Raw genomic sequence first — 18,600 nt, 5'->3', positions numbered from 1 at the left:
TTACAAAAGCGCCCTCCTACAATTCCCGTGGGAGACAGTGCTACCTAGGCGGCTATGAGGAGCTAAGGCTGACTCAACAGCCTCCTTCCCAGGGGCAAGGCCAAAGGAAGGCGATCCTCCATGGCTAACCAGGCCCCAGCAGCGCCAGAAGGTTAACGACCCTCCTTGCCCTGTTACTTATGAAGGCCAAGAGCCTCCACTACTTCGCGGGCCAGCTGAGGGAAGTGCGTCACTCCACCCTGCGGGGGATGCCGGGAGTTGTAGTCAAGTGACTACTACTCTTGCACCTCGAGTCATCTTTTTTAAAACAAGAAAAACACCTCTGCATCCTGAAAAAGATCGCTTTATTCCCAACATGTGTAATAGTTCCTCCATTTTCCAATCAACTAAGTGAACTCTCTCAGCGCTCAAGCGGAAGGCCGGACTACAAGTCCCGGCATGCTCTGCAGGGTCCCCGGGCGCCCGGCCACCGTCGTAGGTGCGGGCCGCATGAATGGAGCACCGGGCGTAAGGCAAAGCCTGGCACCGTCCGCGCGGCCGGTATCTGCTCCCGGAGCGTGAGTGCGGGGTGTGGGGCGTGCGCGTGCACGCTCAGAGGGGGCGCAAGGCGAGCGCGCCGGGCAGTTGCGGGCGCGTGGCTGCTGAGGTTGGCGGCGGTGCCGCGCGCCCGACGGGCCGGTGGTTGCGGGGCCTCCCGCCTCGACCCGGGCTGCGGGCAGCCGTGGCGGCCGCCGGGGACCGCAAGGGGCGGAGGAAAGGAGGGGGCCGGTCCCGGTACGCAGAGGAGCAGCCGACCATGCCCCGAGACAACATGGCCTCCCTGATCCAACGGATCGCCCGCCAGGCTTGCCTCACCTTCCGGGACAGCGGGGGCGGTCGCGGCGCTTCCGATCGCGGCGCGGCTTCTGGCCCGGAGGCGCCGATGCCGCCGGGCTTCCCCGAGAACCTGAGCAAGCTGAAGAGCCTTCTGACCCAGGTCCGCGCCGAGGACTTGAACATCGCCCCGCGCAAGGCCACACTACAGCCACTGCCGCCCAACCTGCCGCCAGTCACCTACATGCACATCTACGAGACGGACGGCTTCAGCCTGGGCGTGTTCCTGCTCAAGAGCGGCACGTCCATCCCGCTGCACGACCACCCGGGCATGCATGGCATGCTCAAGGTGCTATACGGCACCGTGCGCATCAGCTGTATGGACAAGCTGGACGCGGGCGGCGGGCAACGGCCGCGGGCCTTGCCGCCCGAGCAGCAGTTTGAGCCGCCGCTGCAGCCCCGGGAGCGAGAAGCAGTGCGGCCGGGCGTGCTGCGTTCGCGGGCCGAGTACACCGAGGCCAGCGGCCCCTGCATCCTGACACCGCACCGGGACAACCTGCACCAGATCGACGCCGTGGAAGGGCCTGCCGCCTTCCTGGACATCCTGGCCCCGCCCTACGACCCGGACGACGGCCGGGACTGCCACTATTACCGGGTGCTGGAGCCGCTCAGGCCCAAGGAGGCCTCCAGCTCGGCCTGTGACCTGCCCCGAGAGGTGTGGCTCCTGGAGACCCCACAGGCCGATGACTTCTGGTGCGAGGGAGAACCCTATCCAGGTCCCAAGGTCTTCCCTTGAAGCCACCGGCGCCCAGGAGCAGTGGGCCGAAGACGTGCCCTACCCTACCACAAGGGCTGTGTCTCTCTCTACCCCCTAGCCTGGGCGTTGGATCTACTGGAATGAGCAGCAGCCGCTTCCTCGGCAGCCTTGGGAAGCACGGGCCACTGGACAGCAGCCGCCGGGCACGGTTATGGGGGCGGAGTGGGCGGGGAGGCTAGATTGTTTCCTGGTACCGTCACTGCCACTGGGGCTTTGATTTGGAGGAATGGGGCAGGGGACCATCTGAAGCGCTTCCATCCTAAAGCCATAATGAAAGTATCTTCCTCTCTTCCCCATTCTATACAAAATACTAAGTGGTTTTCTTCCTCCCACTCCCCACCCCTTAGGTAAATAGGGTTTATTTCCCACTCATGCCCTTATGCCCTTTTTTTCTTGCAGTTTTAACTTATTGACTGTGCATGACCCAGTGGTTTGAATTGTTTTTAGTTCAAGTCATTGGTAAAAACTAGGTTTAAAGAGATGAGCTACTGTTTAAAGTGAGCTGGCCTGCCTAATTAATTCCTTGTGAAAATTAAATGATTTTTTCAGTTTGGGGATCACTCTCACAACATAACTATGCATGTAGAGGACAAGATTTATTTGCTTTCCTCCCTGTGCCCAGTAGCCACATCTGGTTCACTCAGGCAGCATCTACTAAGAAATTCAGCACCTGCATAATCTCTGTGACATGGTCACTTAGAGCTTATCTTCCCTATGAATCTCCAGATCTGTGAGTTGAGCAGATTTCATGTTGCAGATTCACCTTTAATGCAAAGACTGTATTATCCTCACATGACTTTTTTTCTTGTCTTACTGTACCTTAAAAGGTGATAGAGTAATTCTGTTTTCTAACGGGAAGATTCAAAGGAGCTGAATGTGTTATGCTTCCAAACAACTGAATGTAAAACACTCCTAGCCAGCTGTCGTATTCCCTATCTTTATTTACTTCCAATATTTTACTGTAAAAGTAGGGAGAAATATTATGTTGATAGCTGTTTCACATTCTCTCAGGAACTCTAATGTTCCTGACTCGGGTATTTCCAGCTGTGTTGCTGGCAGTGTTGTCTCAACCCTCTCCCTAAAACGACTGAGCGCTGGGTTCATCTAATGTGGTTTTCTGTAGGAAGAGATAGAAGGCACAGAAGATCACAGCTAGAGAATTGAGAATTAACTAGACTGCTAGCCATTTTAGGGCACCAAAACTTGGGATTAAACACTTCCCACTTCCCACTCCCAAACCCTGAAATGAACAGTCTTGCTCTCTGTGACTAGTTTTATTTTTGTGCGTTTAATAGTCTGAGCAGTCTCACCTTGTTTACAGATGTATTGACACCATTTGCTTCAGGCCATGGAACACTGTTTCTCCCTTTTTACTATTTATAAGATTCCTTTTTTCACAAAACTTTTAATAAAAACAAATTGTAGAAATAAACACATTAAAATCTGCCCAGCTGTCGTCTAAGCCCTCTTAATTGACTTGCCCAAGTGGCAATAGAGTTCTAATATCTATAATAAAGGGAGATTTGCTATTGTTGGTGGAATGTTGACCCGGTATGTAGAGAAAGAGTATGTGCCTTTGCCTCTTTATACACACAGAGACCCAGGGTGAGAGAGTATTTGTTCCCAGTTTTTAAGATAGTATAAAAAAGCAAATACTTGGTGAGTGATTTAAAAATAAAACCAAAACAAAACACAAAAAGATATTCCACAGGACATGCCACTTTATTATAAAACCTGACACAGGCATAGTACCAAGTATTTCCTCCAGGGTTGTTAAAATTGTTTTATTGTAGCTCCACATTCTGATGTAGTTTAAAATGCCTTTGGGGGCAGTTCGAAGCAGTTCTTCATGCCACTTAGTTTGAAAATAAAATTCTAGATATGCAAATGATTTTCTTAGAAAACTTCACGAAATAAAAGGTTTTTTTTTTTTTTTTCCATAGCACGGTAATGAATGTGGTTACCAATCATATACTTTTTTGGATTATATTGTAGCAAAAAGTTGATTAGCTTACAAAGATTATGAATAGCAATGTATGTGTTATAATACAACCTAGAGTACATTAAACTAACCTACAAAAACTCATCCTGGCTGTAGGATAGTAATAAAGGAAGAATTATGACTTCATTATGAAAAAAAAAAAAACGTTTTAAAGTTTTCAGTTACAAGCAAATTGGAAGAAAATACCTAAGGTGCTTTCAAAAGAGTAACTGAAATTGTTGCAGGCCAAAACAGCAATATGATATCTCAGATTCAGTTCAATAAGAATAGTGAAAGTTTTGGTTCACTAATAAATTCTGAGTAAATTAGTGGTGAAGACAAAATGTAACTTGTTTTAGTGAGCCACTAAGGAAAGAATATGCTTATTACAAAGACAAAGTGTGGTGCAGAAAGTATGTTGCACCTGCGTGCATAAACTATTCGTCATGACTGACTTGATATGTTGCTATTGTGTTTCTATATACTCCCTCCAATATAGATAATTTTTAATAACAACTGTGGGATAAAAGTTGTCTTCCCCTAGGAAAGACTAATGAGCACAATGATACTAATCACTTTTGTGGTGAATAATAAATGCAATAATTGCCTCATGGGTGAGAAATTGTCTGTCTAAATGCTTCTGAAGATTTTAAAGTATCTGGTTCTGTCAGTGGCCAGTTATATCAATGCAGAGTATTGTGTACCCACTTAGCTATTTTATGAGAATTGATTTTTACTAAGCCTGATTTGAATGGGTTGCATTTACACCAACTGCTATTTATTAATGAAAGTGATAGCTTGCTTTTTAAATAATATGTGTTTTGTCAACGGGAGAGGGTTTTCTGAGCTTTTAACACTAGTAACCCTGAACTTCTCCCAAAATACACACCTTTTATTCCCCCTTTTCATTGTCTCCTTGTAGGTGCCTCAGTCCTGGCATCTCGGGAGGACTCTGCCATTACTCATCTGTTACTGATTCTGAATCTTGTGCTCTAGCTCTCCAGCCCAGTGAAGAAGCAATATATCTTTAATTCAGGGCTTGCCTATTGCTTTCCAATTCTAACCTGAGAGCAGTGCTACTTCTGTAATTGCAGGTCTAAATAACTTAAACGTATATACAGAAGCCAATCACTGATCACTTCCATTGCAATGAGGCATCTGCTGTCAAAGAAGGAAACCATTTGTCAAGTCCCTTATAGATACTGAATCTTCAAACCCAAATCTGGGGATGTTTGCATTTCTGGATTAAAATCGGTATACCTGTAATGCCAGCACTTTGGGAGGCTGAGGCGGGCAGATCACCTGAGGTCAGGAGTTTGAGACCAGCCTGGCCAACATGGCAAAACCCCATCTCTACTAAAAGTGCAAAAATTAGTCAGGCATGGTAGTGGGCACCTGTAATCCCAGTTACCTAGAAGGCTGAGGCAGGAGAATCTCTTGAACCTGGGAGGTGGAGGTTGTGGTTAGCCGAGATCGTGCCACTGCACTCCAGCCTGGGCGACAAGAGCGAGACTGCATGCCAAAAAAAGAAAAACAAAATCAGTGTACTTATGGAAAATGAAGACATGTTTCAAATTGTTTAGAGATAATTCTTACTTGATTATTGCGAGACAGGGAAAAGCTTGCCTGCTCTGATGTCTACAGTTTGATTACCATTAAAGGTTCACAATGTATACTGTAAGATTATGTACTAAAAGCTAGTGGCCTTCTGCAGATTTTAAAGCCCAAGTAATATACACTTAAAAATAGTTTATTTCCTTGAGAGTGAGCTTTGAAACAGCATGAGGGAAAACACATCTGAAGCTAATGTCTAATTGGACTATTTTGCTATAACAGGAAAAAGCTTACTTTGTATTTAACCTAAGGAAAATAAGATAGTACTATACAAGAAAACAAAAATACTTTCATTCTGGAAGAAAAGAGTTTCAGGACTTATTTTCTTTTTTGTTCTCCTGTAGAATTTGTTTAGTTTTAGCTTCTGCTGGCAGCATTTTTGGGACTTTTTAATGCTGACTGCTCTTCCCCCCACTCTCCATACACACACACACAAAAGTGGTATTAAATGGTTAAAATGTCACTGCAGCCATTTTTAACATACACGAAATAATTTGCCTTAATCTTATTAGCAGCTGGGATAATCAAATTAAATAGCCTGGTTTGTGAACACTTGTAAGCCTTATGTAGGTATAATCAACCCATTTTTAATATGAATTGAACTATCTCAAAAGCACTATGAATCTTTAAGAAATTATTCTCCAGAAGTATATATACAAGATTAGAAGAAGACATTTTTCTGTGCTTTATTTCTTGAGCAATGTAAAAAATGAGACATGTGCAAGAAGCACCCTGAACATTTTAAGTAGAGAGCAAAATCGGATTAAAGATACTGACCTTACATACTGAAATCTACTAGTAAAAGCCACAAGGTTGGCTCTGAGAAAACGCTGAGGTGTGGTGTTCCTTATGGTATGTGTGTTAATGCTACCTCACCAAGCTCACGTCAGGGTGAAAGTGATTATGTAACCAATTTTGCTGTCATCAAAATATCTTCTTTTTTATTTTTGAGATGACTTTTGAGTCTACTGCTTTGTAAGTAATTGTTTAGATTATCTTGATTGAAGATCCTCTAAAATTAGAATTTGGCAAGACAAATATATCTTACAAAATTTGGGTATTCTATATTTTAATATAATGAAATCTTGGTAGGAAGGAAGTATTCTTTTAAATCATGTAATTATCAAAATGTAGCATTGTCTGATACTTACTAAAGTTGGACAAGCAAGGATGATACTATGCCAACAAGCTGGGAAATAGGAACTAATGGGAAAGCACCAGTCACTAGAAAAATCTGAAACAAGTTCGGAAACCTCTTGTTTCATAGTAGAATAGTGGGATTCTACATCCTTGAAATAGGGATGGAGAAGAGATATAGAAGAAAGGCATTCATTCCCTCCACAAATCGGATCTCAAATTCTAGTGCTGGTAAGGGCAAAAGGTGGTTTCCAGAGTAGCTGTAACCATCTGCTGTTCTGAAATACAGGTTGAGCCTGAGGGAGTCTTAACAGCACTGAAGGGCAAATAGACAAAGGGATTTTCAGATGTCAGCTAAACAGTGGACGCTGCTGCAACACGTTACATTTGTGTAAGGATCCAGAGGTGGGTGAACGTAAATGATATTTAGGCCCAGATTTTACAGTAAAGATGATAACTTCACAAAGGCATCATCTGTTTACTTGTGGCTAAATTAACTATTTTTTGGTGAATTTATATTTTAAAACCACTACAAAAGACTTGCAGTAAAACGAACCCTACAGTATATTCTTTGCAAACCCTTATCCAGTACCATGGAGGACTATACTATATTGGCCTATTTAGTTTAGATCATCTTTGAGATTTTCTTGAGGCATCTATATCTAATGAGTTGAGTATTTTGATGGTCACTTCTAGACCCACCAAACCTTTGGCAGATCAATGATCCTTTCAGATAGGGGTAATCAGTTGGGAAGTGAAGGCTGGAGAGAAATGAGTTCTGGGGTAATTCCTTTAGCAACCCATTCATGCTGTCATCAGCAGCGTCTGGGATCATTTTCGATCTGAAGATATGATAGCGCTTTTCAAAAAGTTTTCTGTGGTCATGAGACTAATCCTGGAAGCTGAAAGTCATTTCCAGCTTGACCACGCCACCACACTTTCCACAAAGCCACATCTCGTCTGAGTTCCAGACCCTGGTCAGGGTTCTGAAAGCGGTTGCAAATGTGTAGTCTCCGAGTGGGCACTTGTTTGTAAGTATTTATTTTCCGGAGCCCACTCAGGAGCGGAGAGAAGCTATAGGCTGTTAGAGACAACGGAACAATGAGTCAAAACAACGCCTCCCCACTTTTACACTAATGCATGGGGGAAATCCCCAGAACACTAGTGTTTGATTATGAATGGAGCCTGCTTTGGGGCTGGTATCCAGAGGCTAGCAAAGAAGACCTGGAGACCATGGTTTGGTCAAAGCATTTTCACTGGTGCTTAGGGCTGTTTTTAAAAAATACTGCCACAGAGACTGAATGACTGTTTAATTCCCACCCAGTAAGTATTTCAGAAATGATTTCTGCAACAAAAATATTGTTGAAAAGTATTTATTTACACTATAGTCACAAACCATCCATTATCTGAACTTCAGTTAGTGGTTTTGCATTAGAATAGATTTATTTTTTCACAACTATTAAGAGCTAATGACCAAACAAATCAGCTCCAGTAACATTATGTACATTCTTATCTGAAATTTGACTACAAAGGTAACACTTTTAAGTCACAAAACAAAGCATACAAAAATATACTTTCTAAAAAAAATTCCAAATATTAATAGGCAGAAATATACAGCCATACTAAACCCAGGGAGTGATTTTGCTTTCCATAAGGCAACCCATTTACATGCAGACCCTGTAACATTGTCTACATCACACAAGGCACCAAGGACACTTCCAACACAATTGCATGCATCCTAGTTTCAGAGAATATATGTACATCCCCCTTAAATAAGTTAACCTCTGACTCATTTCAAGAGATCATAAATGCTTTACATTTTTTCCCAAAGATTCAGAATTGTAGAGAACAGTGTACATCAAAAATACACAAAATCTGAGTGGATATACACTGAAAAAATAGTCTACATTTCTCAACTCGAAAAGGAGCAGATATTGCTATGTCCCTCCCATCACATTGCACTTCTGTTCTCTGAGTTTATAATACATATTGCTTCAAGGGTTGAGACAACTAGATATGCTCTGATTCGCCATTCTAGGGCCACAGAGTGCGGCATAAAGGCCATACTTCACTCACTGTACAGCATGCCCTAAATCAGTCCCAAGCCATAAAGTGCACATCAGTTTTGCTTGTCTTTTTGCTGTTCCCACTTGAAGGGATCAGCGTCTCCCAACCTATTGTAGAAAATGTCTTAGATCAACTCTGACATCCAGGGTCAAAAACCTGTGATGGGTCAAAATAAGGGGAAGTGGGGGAGCAAAACCTAGTCAAACAACCCTTTAAAGCAGGGTCAGACCTCAGCCCTCTTGGCCAGGGGTCCCCCACCACCCCCTTCTGAGCCTCCCCTTTGCCTTGGGTTGATAGTCAACTCACCTAAGAGAGACTAGAATGGGCTAAATTCTAGGAAGGAACTGCTTCTAGGTGGAAAGGGGGCAGTGCTAGCTCCACCAAAGCCCTTTGCCCAACAAAGGGAGGGAGGGACAGGGAAGGGTGGTAGTGTTTGTTGTGCAGCTCCAGTGGACAAAGGGCCTCCGGGACCTTTGGGAACTGGTGTGTCAGCCCGAGTCTCATCTCAAGGTGTCCGGGTCCGAGAGGAGCAAGGGGCGAGCGGCCCTCCACCAAGAGTGCTGCTGCTGCTGCTGCACAGGGTACCCCCAGGCTGCACGCCCCCAGAGCAGGAGGCTGTAGAGGGGGTTGGCACTGAGGCAGAGGGGGCACTGCTTTTCCGCTCTTTCTGTCTCAGGTGGATCTTGGTGTGGCGCTTCCTCTCATCACTCCGGGCAAACTTTCGGCCACAGTAGTCACAGGCGAAGGGCTTCTCACCGGTGTGGGTGCGGATGTGGGTGGTGAGGTGGTCACTGCGGCTGAAGTTGCGCATGCAGATCCGACACTGGAAGGGCTTATGCCCAGTGTGGATTCGGATGTGCCGTGTCAGCTCGTCGGAGCGGGAGAACCGCCGGTCGCAGCCTTCTGCTGGGCATGGGTAGGGCCTCTCGTGCACTGGCGTCTTGCTAGGTCTGTTGGGGTACTTGCGAGGCCTCAGAATGGGCCGCAGTGGCAGGTGATGTGGGTTATAGGCGGCGGCGGCCGCGGCGGCGGCTGCTGCTGAGCTGCTACCAGGCAGTCGGGGTCCCTCGCTGCCTCCACTGGCCCCTGGTCCGGTCACCCCAGTACTGGGGCCCCCCAGGGTAAAGTTACGGATGGTAGAGAGTGGAGTGAGTGGAGGGGGCACCCGCAGGGTGTCCAGGGGGCAGGGAAAGGGCTTACGGTCTGGGCCAGCTGTACCATGTAGGTCTCTCTGGCACTGAGATGGAAAGAATCCAGGATAGTCTGGGATCATTGGGAAGAGACCTGGGTCCGTGGCTGGCTTGGGAGACGGATAGGAAGGAGGTGGTGGGTAGGCCAGAGAGGAAGAAGTGGAGGTGGTGGCTGCTGACAGGAACGCAGAAGGGTCCTGGTAGAGGTCTCCTGCACAGCCAGAATAAGGAGGAGGAGGCGGTGGTGGAGAGTACAGGTGGTCCAGGTCAGGCTGGGTCTGGGACATGGTGCACACACCCAGGGGTCCTGTGGCCAGTGGGTTGGGGGAGGCAGAGGTGACGCTGGATGAGGCTGTGGTCGAAGCTGGGGAAGTGACCCCTTGCAAGATGCCTGCACTCACAATATTGATGATGCCTTCTGGGTAGCAGCTGGCACCAGGGTACTGAGGGTCAATGGAGAACTTGCCCATGTAAGTGAAGGTCTGGTTTCTAGGTGCAGAGACGGGAGCAAAGCTGCTGGGATATGGGAGATCCAACGACCTCTTCTCTCCAGTCATGTCAATGTTGATCATGCCATCTGGGGAGGGAAAAGGCAGAATGGAGGTGGAACAATGAAAATACAGCCAGGATTCCCTTCTCACCCCGGCTCACATAGGTCCATTCCCAAGGCCCAGAGTCTCAGCACTGTAGAGCTGGGGCAAAGTCCAAAAGGTGGGGAAATTGAGACCCACAGACAGTAAGAAGAGGCCAGCCCAACTGTGGCAACCCATTGACAGTATGGAACTCAAGAACTACCTCCAAAAAAGCAGAATGAGCTTTTCCCAACTTCCCTACCCCCAGCCATCTGCAGCTCTAGTCCCCAATAAAAAAACACCCAATAATAGCAACAACAATATTTTAAAAAGCCCCATCTGCCCAGAGCTTCTCTCCCTTTTTTTTTTGCCTGGGGGTTCCACGGCTGAGGCACCAGGACAAACACCACCCAAGAATCGACCTAGTGCCGTGATGCTGCCAAACCGAGAGGAGAGCCCGAGAAGCGGGTGGGTGACTTCCCGGCTGCTCCGCATCCCCAGCGCCTTGTGCCTTTCTCTCCCTCCCTCTCCCGCTGCGCTTCAGCTGAGGGCTGCTGGAGGGAATGGGGGCTGTAGAGGAAGGAGTCCGTAGGTTTGCCTGCCCTCCCAATCTTCTCCGCCTTTCCCGACAGCCGCGCGTCCCCGCCTCAGCTCAAGGCCAGTGGCCCGGCTTCGAGGAAGGTGCGGGGGCCGCGAGAGACGACTTTCCACGGCATCGCCAAGGAAACCGGCGTCGCCGGTGCCCCCGCGGGCCTCCCTCAGCAGTCCGGGGGCTGCTTCCCGCCGTTGCTCGCCCTCCTCCACCACCCACTCCCTGCCTCCGCCGGCCGGAGCCCCCGCCTTGCTAACCCCCTCAACTTCGCGGGCGGTGCGCAGGTGGGGGAGCGCCTCCAGGCCGCAAGAAGGGAGCGCTCCGAGATTTTCCCGGGGTCGGCTCTGCCCAGGAGGGAGCTACCGACGATTTCCCCTGGCGCTTCTCCGCCGCTCGGCTCTCCAGGCGCGCAGCTCTCCCCGGGAGCCCCGAACTTTACCGTCACTTTGCCCCTGCCCCGGGAGAGGGGAGGTCGAAGTGCTACCGGCCAGAGGGCCTGCGCAAGCCTCGAAGCCTGAAGGGACGCCTCTTCCACCCCCATCCCTGCGCTCGCCCGGGGCTGGGCGCGCCGGGGCGCACGCACGCCGGTTTGCTGGCGACCTGGCGCATCTGCCCGCGCGCCCTGGTCTCTGCTGCCGCAGGTTCCTCCTACACCCACTTCCAGTCTTCAAAGCCAGTGCAATCAGCACCGTCCACCTGGAGCCCCAATCCTCTCCTGCGATTCCCGCACACCCACTGCACCCCACCCACCACCTCCGGGCCGCGCAGGTCCCGGCCTGCGAAGACACGCGGCTTACCTCCAGCCACTCCGTTCATCTGGTCAAAGGGGCCTCCCAGTTCGGCATTGGGAAAGATGGTCACCGACGTGGCGGCGAGGTCCTCCACCGGGTAGATGTTGTCAGACAGCTGGTGCACAAAACCACTGAGAGTTACTGGGATTTTGTCTACGGCCTTGGCGGTCATCATTTGCTCCTCGCACAACCTGGAGACCCAACTCCCTCGCTACCTGGAGTGTCAGAAAAGCCGTTTTGGAGAGGGGTTGGACTGAGCCTGGGATGGTATCTCCTTTTGCCCTCCACACTTAAAAACAACCACCACACACACCAAAAAAAAAAAAAAAAAAAAAAAAAAAAAAAAAAAAAAAAAAAATCAACAGAAATAAAAGTAGCAAACAAGTTGCTGTTTTTTAAGAAATAAGAAAAATGGCTATTTGCCACTGACTCTCTCCTGTCTGTGTTCCGGCTGCTGGGAAGCCAGGAGTTGCTGGTGTAGTGTTATTATAACAGTCAGTGTGTCCCCTCGCCGAGCTATTAATCAATTGCTCCTTGCTCAGTTAGACGGAAAGTGTTGCTCTAAGTATTTATGGGCAGGTCTTCAATACCCGTGACGTCGCTGCCCATATATGGACTGAGGAACAGGGCTGGGCCAGGCGGCTTTTGCCGTCACATGGCTGATTTGCATACACGGGCTCGGCCGCGCGGACTCCGCCGGGCTCGCGACTCCCTGCTCGCAGCCGGCGGGGATCCGCGGGGGTTCCGGGCACGCGGCCCTAGCTGCAGCCTGGGTCCGGGGCACAGGGATCGCGGGAGAGAGGGCGCGCCATGGACCCAGCCGCAGCCACAGCGGGAGAGCGAGCGGCTCCGGGCTGCGGCTCAGCCTCCCGGGGCGGGGAGGAATTCCGGTTCTCTGGGACTTTCCAAAAAAGGCGAAGATCCGGTGCCGGCGGCTCCGCCTCCCTAGCCCTTGTTTGGGAGCCATTCCGGAAAATTAAACTTCGGAAAGAAACCGAGCTGAGCCGAGACACTACAGTCAAACCCCTACTCACTTTCTTGGCAGCTCAAAACCGCAAGCAAAAGGAGGCAGCGAAGAAAAAAAAAAAAAAGCTACATGCATTCACGGAAGCTGACTGCTTTTTTCTGAATTACTTGGTGGAAAGAAGTGGCTGGTGATAAGAGTGAATGCGTATTGCTTTTTTGGAAAGTCTGTTCTATTTATACAGGAGCGAAAACGGAACAGGTTTGGGTTGTTTGTTTGTTTAAGTATTTTGGGCACCTTGGGACTGGGAGGGTAAACCCTAGGAGGAGCAGAATTACTGTGGGGAGCTTCGAGAGAAATCCTCAGCCGGAGACACCCTTCTTCCTCTGCCCGCGCGCTCCCCGCCCCCCTTCAGCTGCTGCGCGGAGCGGGCGTCCTTCCCGGCGCGTCTGGGCGGTCGGCTGCGTGGGGGCGTCCAGATGGAAGCTTGGACACTCACCCTGCCCCTACACACACACACACACACACACTCGCTCCACTTCCGCTACACACTCCCGCCCCCGCTGCCCTCTTCACACACCCGCTCACACACCTTACACTACACACCTCCCTGTTGACTGCGCCCGCGCGCCCGCGTTGCCAGCAGTGTCCCGACGGCAGAGCGGGCTCCGGGCTCGCGGGACAGGAGGCTATGTGAAGACACTGTCTTAGCCTTCACTACCTGTCCCGGCAGCCACAGATTCCTCCTGACCCCTATGGCCCACTATCCAGGGCCGCGCCCTGCCCGCACCCGAGCCAGAATACACGTACTAGAATAAATATTTTCTCTCCCTCCCCAAAAAACACCTTGGTGAGCCCAGCGCGGTCCTCAGTGACGGCCGAAAGCATCTCTAATCACTTTCAAGACTCCATCCCCATCCCCCAAGCCACTCGTTTTACTTTGCGAGACCCCGGTAGAAACCCTTCTGTTTAGTTCCCAAAGCAATTTTAAAAAACTTTTCCAAAGTCCAAATAGCAGCAGGTTCTGGCATGCTGGGCGCAAAGCTTCCACCAGTGAGCCCCAGCCCGCATAGGTAACCGGGCCTGGCCGGGGCCCCACAGGAGGCTGGTCCCGGGTGCCCAAGTCCAGCGCACCGCCGCCTGCATGGCTCATTCACGGTCGTTTGTGCAGGTTGCGAACTGCCCCAGAGCCCTTTCCCGCTCCAAAGCCGTGGAGGCCAGGGATAATGCGCAGGGTCAGCCTCGCGGGCCTGTCCTGTTCCTTTTTTACCCCCGGCCCGGAGCGGCCCTAGCCTAGTGCGGGCCGGGGCAGGCGGGAGCCACTGCGCCACGCCGTGGAGGGAGCGCGGCGCTGCAGGCGGCTCTCCAGCCGCTCACCTGCCTCGACCGCTGCAGCCGTGCGCCTGCTCTCGCCAGGCCCAGCGCACCGCGGTCAGGGCCCTGGGGCGGCCGGGAGCGGTCTCTCCCTCTGCTCTTCCACCCAAGCGCTGCTTCTCCCTCTCTCCAAAAAAGCCGGTCTCCGGCGGCTGGCCATCTCTGATGTAAGTCACCCAGAGCACATTTGGGAAAGTTTCTCGCTCGCGCTGTGCGCTTTTTTCCAATTGGGGATGAAAAGGACGAGAAATCGCAGCAAGGTTAGCACCCTAGTAGATACCCCACACCCAGCAAAAATGTGCAAAGTCCTAGAAAGGAAGGAAGGAAGGAAGGAAGGAAGGAAGGAAGGAAGGAAGGAAGGAGAGACAGAAGAGAAGAGAAGAGAAGAGAAGAGAAGAGAGGAGAAGAGAAGAGCAGAGCAGAGCAAGAAAAGATAGCTGCGTTCTTACCACGTGTGCCAGCCCGCTCCGCCTGCGCTCCGGCGGGTCCCGCGGCCCCCGCGCTGACCATGGAGAAGACGACGCCTCGGAGGGGAGCCCGACTCGCATCTCCGGCCCTGAGTCCGAAAGAAGGGGGGAAAGCCGAATTATGCAAATGCGGATCCCTGCGATGGGGCTCGGGTTACGGCCCCCGCCGGCCCCTGAGGTGAGGCACCCACCGGCGGCAAGCGCGGGCGCGGCGACTGCTCGCGCTTCGCTCCTCTTTGCGCACGTGGGCGGACTGGCAGGCGGGCGAGTTGCCCGGGCCGCCCCGCGACTGGCGCAGCCGGCAAACCCGCCGGCGGTCGCCGCGCGCCGCCCCGAGGGGGAGCTCCTGGACGCCCGAGTGCCCGGCCAGCAGGCCGCGGAGGGCAGGACGCGGGTCGGGGGGAGGAGGCGGGGGTGCCTGAGCGAGGGAAACCGCGAGGTCTTCGGCTGCCACCCTTCCCGGAGGAGTAGGCCAATGGAAGGCGGGTGGAGGAAGGAGCCCCATCAAGGAGTCTTAAAAGCACATTAGAGTAAATGAGAGTGACTGACCTTCTGAAATTCTTCGGAGCTTTCCAAGGACTCACACCTCCCCCAAAGAGCTACACTGCACCAGCCCGTGGTGCGCAGGGAATGGAGTGGGGGCGGGGACGGGCAGCAGCTGCGGGGAGGCCGGGGAATGCCTGGGGCCAGTCCTGGGAAGCCTTTATTGAATCTCCTCTGAAACGAGTCAGTAGATCACTCTCGTAACGTTTGTTTTTTTGAGTGTCTCTTGAAGTACCAACCCTTAAATATGGGTAGTGTAGGTAATGGAACAGAATCTAGGCACCCTCTTTCAAGCCAGCCACCCTGTGGATAACCTCAGAAAGCTAAAGAGGCTTGCCTAAAGTCACGTAGCTGGTAAGTGGTCGTATCCAAACTTGCAGCCGGGTCTTCTGAATCCAAGTACAGCGCACAGTGGTCGCTACATAGTGCCCTCAGGAAAACCCAGGTCTGAAAAGTGAACAGTTCTTTGAGGATTGGGAGCCTGACTCAGCCCACTAGCGAAGAATCAGGCCACCTCCGCCAATTTCATCTCCTTTCTTTGGCGTGTCTGAGGAGAGCAAAGCTGAAGTCAGGGTTTTCTACAGGCAAGGAAGAAGGGACTGTCATAGACACGCCCCCTACCCACTGTAAAGGGAGAATTTGAGTTCCTGGGCTCTCCAGACTTAGATTGTGAATGGAATAGCCAGGCTGGCACAAAGCCAGCATACTAATAGACGCTGTCATAAGAGGAGCCAGCCCCACAGTATCCTCCCTGGAGACAAGAAGAGGTGAGAGAAGAAAGAAGTGCGGACAAATAAAACTTCACAGGGTTTACTGAGCAAGATGCTGTGCTGGAGGTGGAGGGGTGTGGGCATGGAGAATGTGAGAGTTGAATACCAACATGTACCATGGTCCCTACTATTAAACATTTGAACTTTTTTGTTTTCACTTTCTTTAAAATAGAGCTGTAAAAATGCCCAAGTAAATGGGGCACTCCAAGATGTATCAGGGCTATTAAAAGAGTAGCAAACTCATGCCAGATTCCAATTTGCTTTGTCCAGATTCCAGAGCCAGAAAGTAAAATAGCAAGAATGCATAGAAGCCCTTTAGTAGGCTTACTCCTGGGGTTGCAGGAGAGTGTTTGGGGTGATAGGCAGGGGTGGCAACCTGAAGGTCCTAACTGGACCCCAGGGTCCCCTGAGTGATTTTCAGGTGTTTTTTTTTTTTTTTTACCCAGATTTGAAATTCTCATTTACAATGTGGTGACAGGATCACCATCAGTCAAGTGGGATGTCACAAATAATTTGTTAATATTTGTGTTTTGATTTATTAACATTTTTGCACATCATAGGCTCTACCAATTGTGATGTCATTTTTGTTCCCTTCCATACTAATACTGTTACTGGAATGGAAGACATAAGAAGGTCAGAATTTGCCTTAACTGGGGACACTCATGAGGGTGGGGACCTCAGAGTTGAATGGAGTAGAACATGTGCACTTCAGTGAAAATCAGATCAATTTCCAACTCTGCCATCCAGCCAAGCTTTCTTAAAGGTGCCCCTGTATGCTGGAAAAAAACTGATAAATGGTTCTCTACAACCATTCAACAACTGATAAATGGTTCTCACTACTAATCTGGTAATCCCAGAGGCTATAAACCAAGCCCAGACTACGCCAGTCAAAACCGTTGTGAAGCTTGAGGAAAGCATTGCTTTGCACCAGTCCAGTGTGCAACTTAAGTCACGTGTCACTGGCACAAATAATCTGGACAGGAGGAGATAAGAGCTCTGTGATCTAATTTTGTTGAAGCAGCAGCACAAGCAGTAGCACTGGCCCAAGCAGTGGGTGCTCAGGTTCCCTTTAGATATTTTATGTGCCTCTACTAGGTGTCCATCACTACACCAAACCCCAGGGGTATAATAGTGCCTAAAACTAGGCCTGGTTCCCACCCCATGGACTTAGCATTGTGTATCACACAAATACATGACTACAAACAATGACAGTGTTTGATCCCAATGAAAGAAAACGACAAAGGACTGAAGTGAGTCTTGGAGGTTGAGGAAGACTTCTCTAAGCAGAGATCTGAAGGATGTGCAAGGATTGGGGGAAGGTCAGTGGAGACAGGATTCCAGGGAGAAAGAACAGAGGTTGAAAGGTGCCAAGGTGGGAGGAAGCAAAGTTCATTTGAGGAATGGGGAAAGTCATTAGTGGAAACTTCTAAGGCCATCTCCATGTCTAGAGCACTGGGGCTGAAGGTAGCCGGTACAGGCATCCTCCTTGGAGTGTCTCCAGAGAGACTTTATTCTCCGAGATTCTTTCTTTGCTCTGCCTTTTCTTTTTCTGGCTAATGACAGTGACATTAGAATTTTTACATTTGAAATTTTTTACCACTCAGCTTCTGTAAGCAAATGAGAACATGCTGACAAGGTTTCAGCAAGGAGAACATACACAAAAATGCTTATTGATATCAGCATTGTGTCTTGGTGACAGTCGCAATGAAAAACATTTCTTAGTTGTCTATTTCTTAATAAGGAAATGACAGACTGTGTGAATTTTGTCCCATTTTAAATGAATAGAGTTTATAAGTGCAGCTTTTCCAGTAGAAGCACATCCTGACAAATCTGCAGATCACTTTACCATTGCTGGCAAAAGATAAAAGGTAAATCAATGCATGGTATACCATGACCTGGTGTCCACTTTAATAACTGCTAGGCTGTCAGTCTTATCACAAACGTTCAAAGCATAATATTCATCCCAAATCATGCCTTTTTATATTTTTGAATCTTTCAGCTTATACCTTTAATTTATTATCTCTAATTATATAAAAAATAAAGTTTGCTATAACTGAGGAGCTTATGGATTTTTATACACATATTACTAGCCTGCTTACATTACCAGGTTATGGAGAGGAATTTTTCTTCTTCCAAATGATGTCATACTTGTTATAGAAGCTTTGCTTTTATACTGACAAAAGGACCAGGCCAGTCAGTGCATCCAGTTGTCAGAGCAGTTGCTTCGCAGCGTTAAACCAAAAAAGAAAACAAATTGTATATTTCAATCAGATAATCTTGATAAGAATGGTCATTATTTCTCATGATTACGGTTAAGGTTATAGGCTCTAGAGGCCCATATGGCCTGGATTTAAATCCTGTGGTCCTGGGTTCAAACCCAAATCTTGCCACTACCTGGCTATATGTACTTAAACACCTAGGTAGTTAAAAGTTCTGGCAGGGCGCGGTGGCTCACACCTGTAATCCCAGCACTTTGGGAGGCCGAGGCAGGCGGATCATGAGGTCAAGAGATCAAGACCATCTTGGCCAACATGGTGAAACCCCATCTGTACTAAAAACACAAAAATTAGCTGGGCGTGGTGGCACGCACTTGTAGTCCCAGCTACTTGGGAGGCTGAGGCGGGAGAATTGCTTGAACCCGGGAAGCAGAGGTTGCAGTGAGCCAAGATCACACCACTGCACTCCAGCCTGGCAACAGAGTGAGACTCTATCTCAAAAAAAAGAAGAAAAACTTCCATAACTTCTGTGTGCCTCTATTTCCTCAAATATAAAGTGGACAGAATGATTATAGGGCTGTTTTAAGGATTAAATATAATAATATATGTAAAACCCATAGCATATTGTCAGTATATAATAACTATTCAGTAATTGTTAGCTATTAAATCATTATTATTATTGACTGTCCACT

The 18,600-nt window shown here is 49.3% G+C and overlaps 2 protein-coding genes across 2 annotated transcripts; one reads left to right on the top strand and one right to left on the bottom strand.

Annotated features, from left to right (window-relative positions):
* Window positions 1-298: 298 nt before the first annotated feature.
* ADO (2-aminoethanethiol dioxygenase) lies at window positions 299-4,222 on the top strand. Its single transcript, XM_007963324.3, has one exon. It carries the CDS (start codon window positions 797-799, stop codon window positions 1,607-1,609), a length of 813 nt encoding a protein of 270 aa, XP_007961515.1. The 5' UTR covers window positions 299-796; the 3' UTR covers window positions 1,610-4,222.
* A 3,497-nt stretch (window positions 4,223-7,719) lies between these two features.
* EGR2 (early growth response 2) lies at window positions 7,720-14,691 on the bottom strand. The gene is made up of 3 exons (XM_007963320.3): window positions 14,362-14,691; window positions 11,581-11,689; window positions 7,720-10,196 (listed from the first exon to the last, which is right to left on the bottom strand). The coding sequence occupies exons 1-3, from the start codon at window positions 14,458-14,460 to the stop codon at window positions 8,935-8,937; spliced, it is 1,470 nt and encodes a 489-aa protein (XP_007961511.3). The 5' UTR covers window positions 14,461-14,691; the 3' UTR covers window positions 7,720-8,934.
* Between the last annotated feature and the right edge of the window lie 3,909 nt (window positions 14,692-18,600).

This window comes from Chlorocebus sabaeus, chromosome 9 (genome assembly GCF_047675955.1).
Source record: "Chlorocebus sabaeus isolate Y175 chromosome 9, mChlSab1.0.hap1, whole genome shotgun sequence".
Lineage (NCBI taxonomy): Eukaryota > Metazoa > Chordata > Mammalia > Primates > Cercopithecidae > Chlorocebus > Chlorocebus sabaeus.
This window is presented reverse-complemented; position numbering and strand designations above follow the sequence as displayed.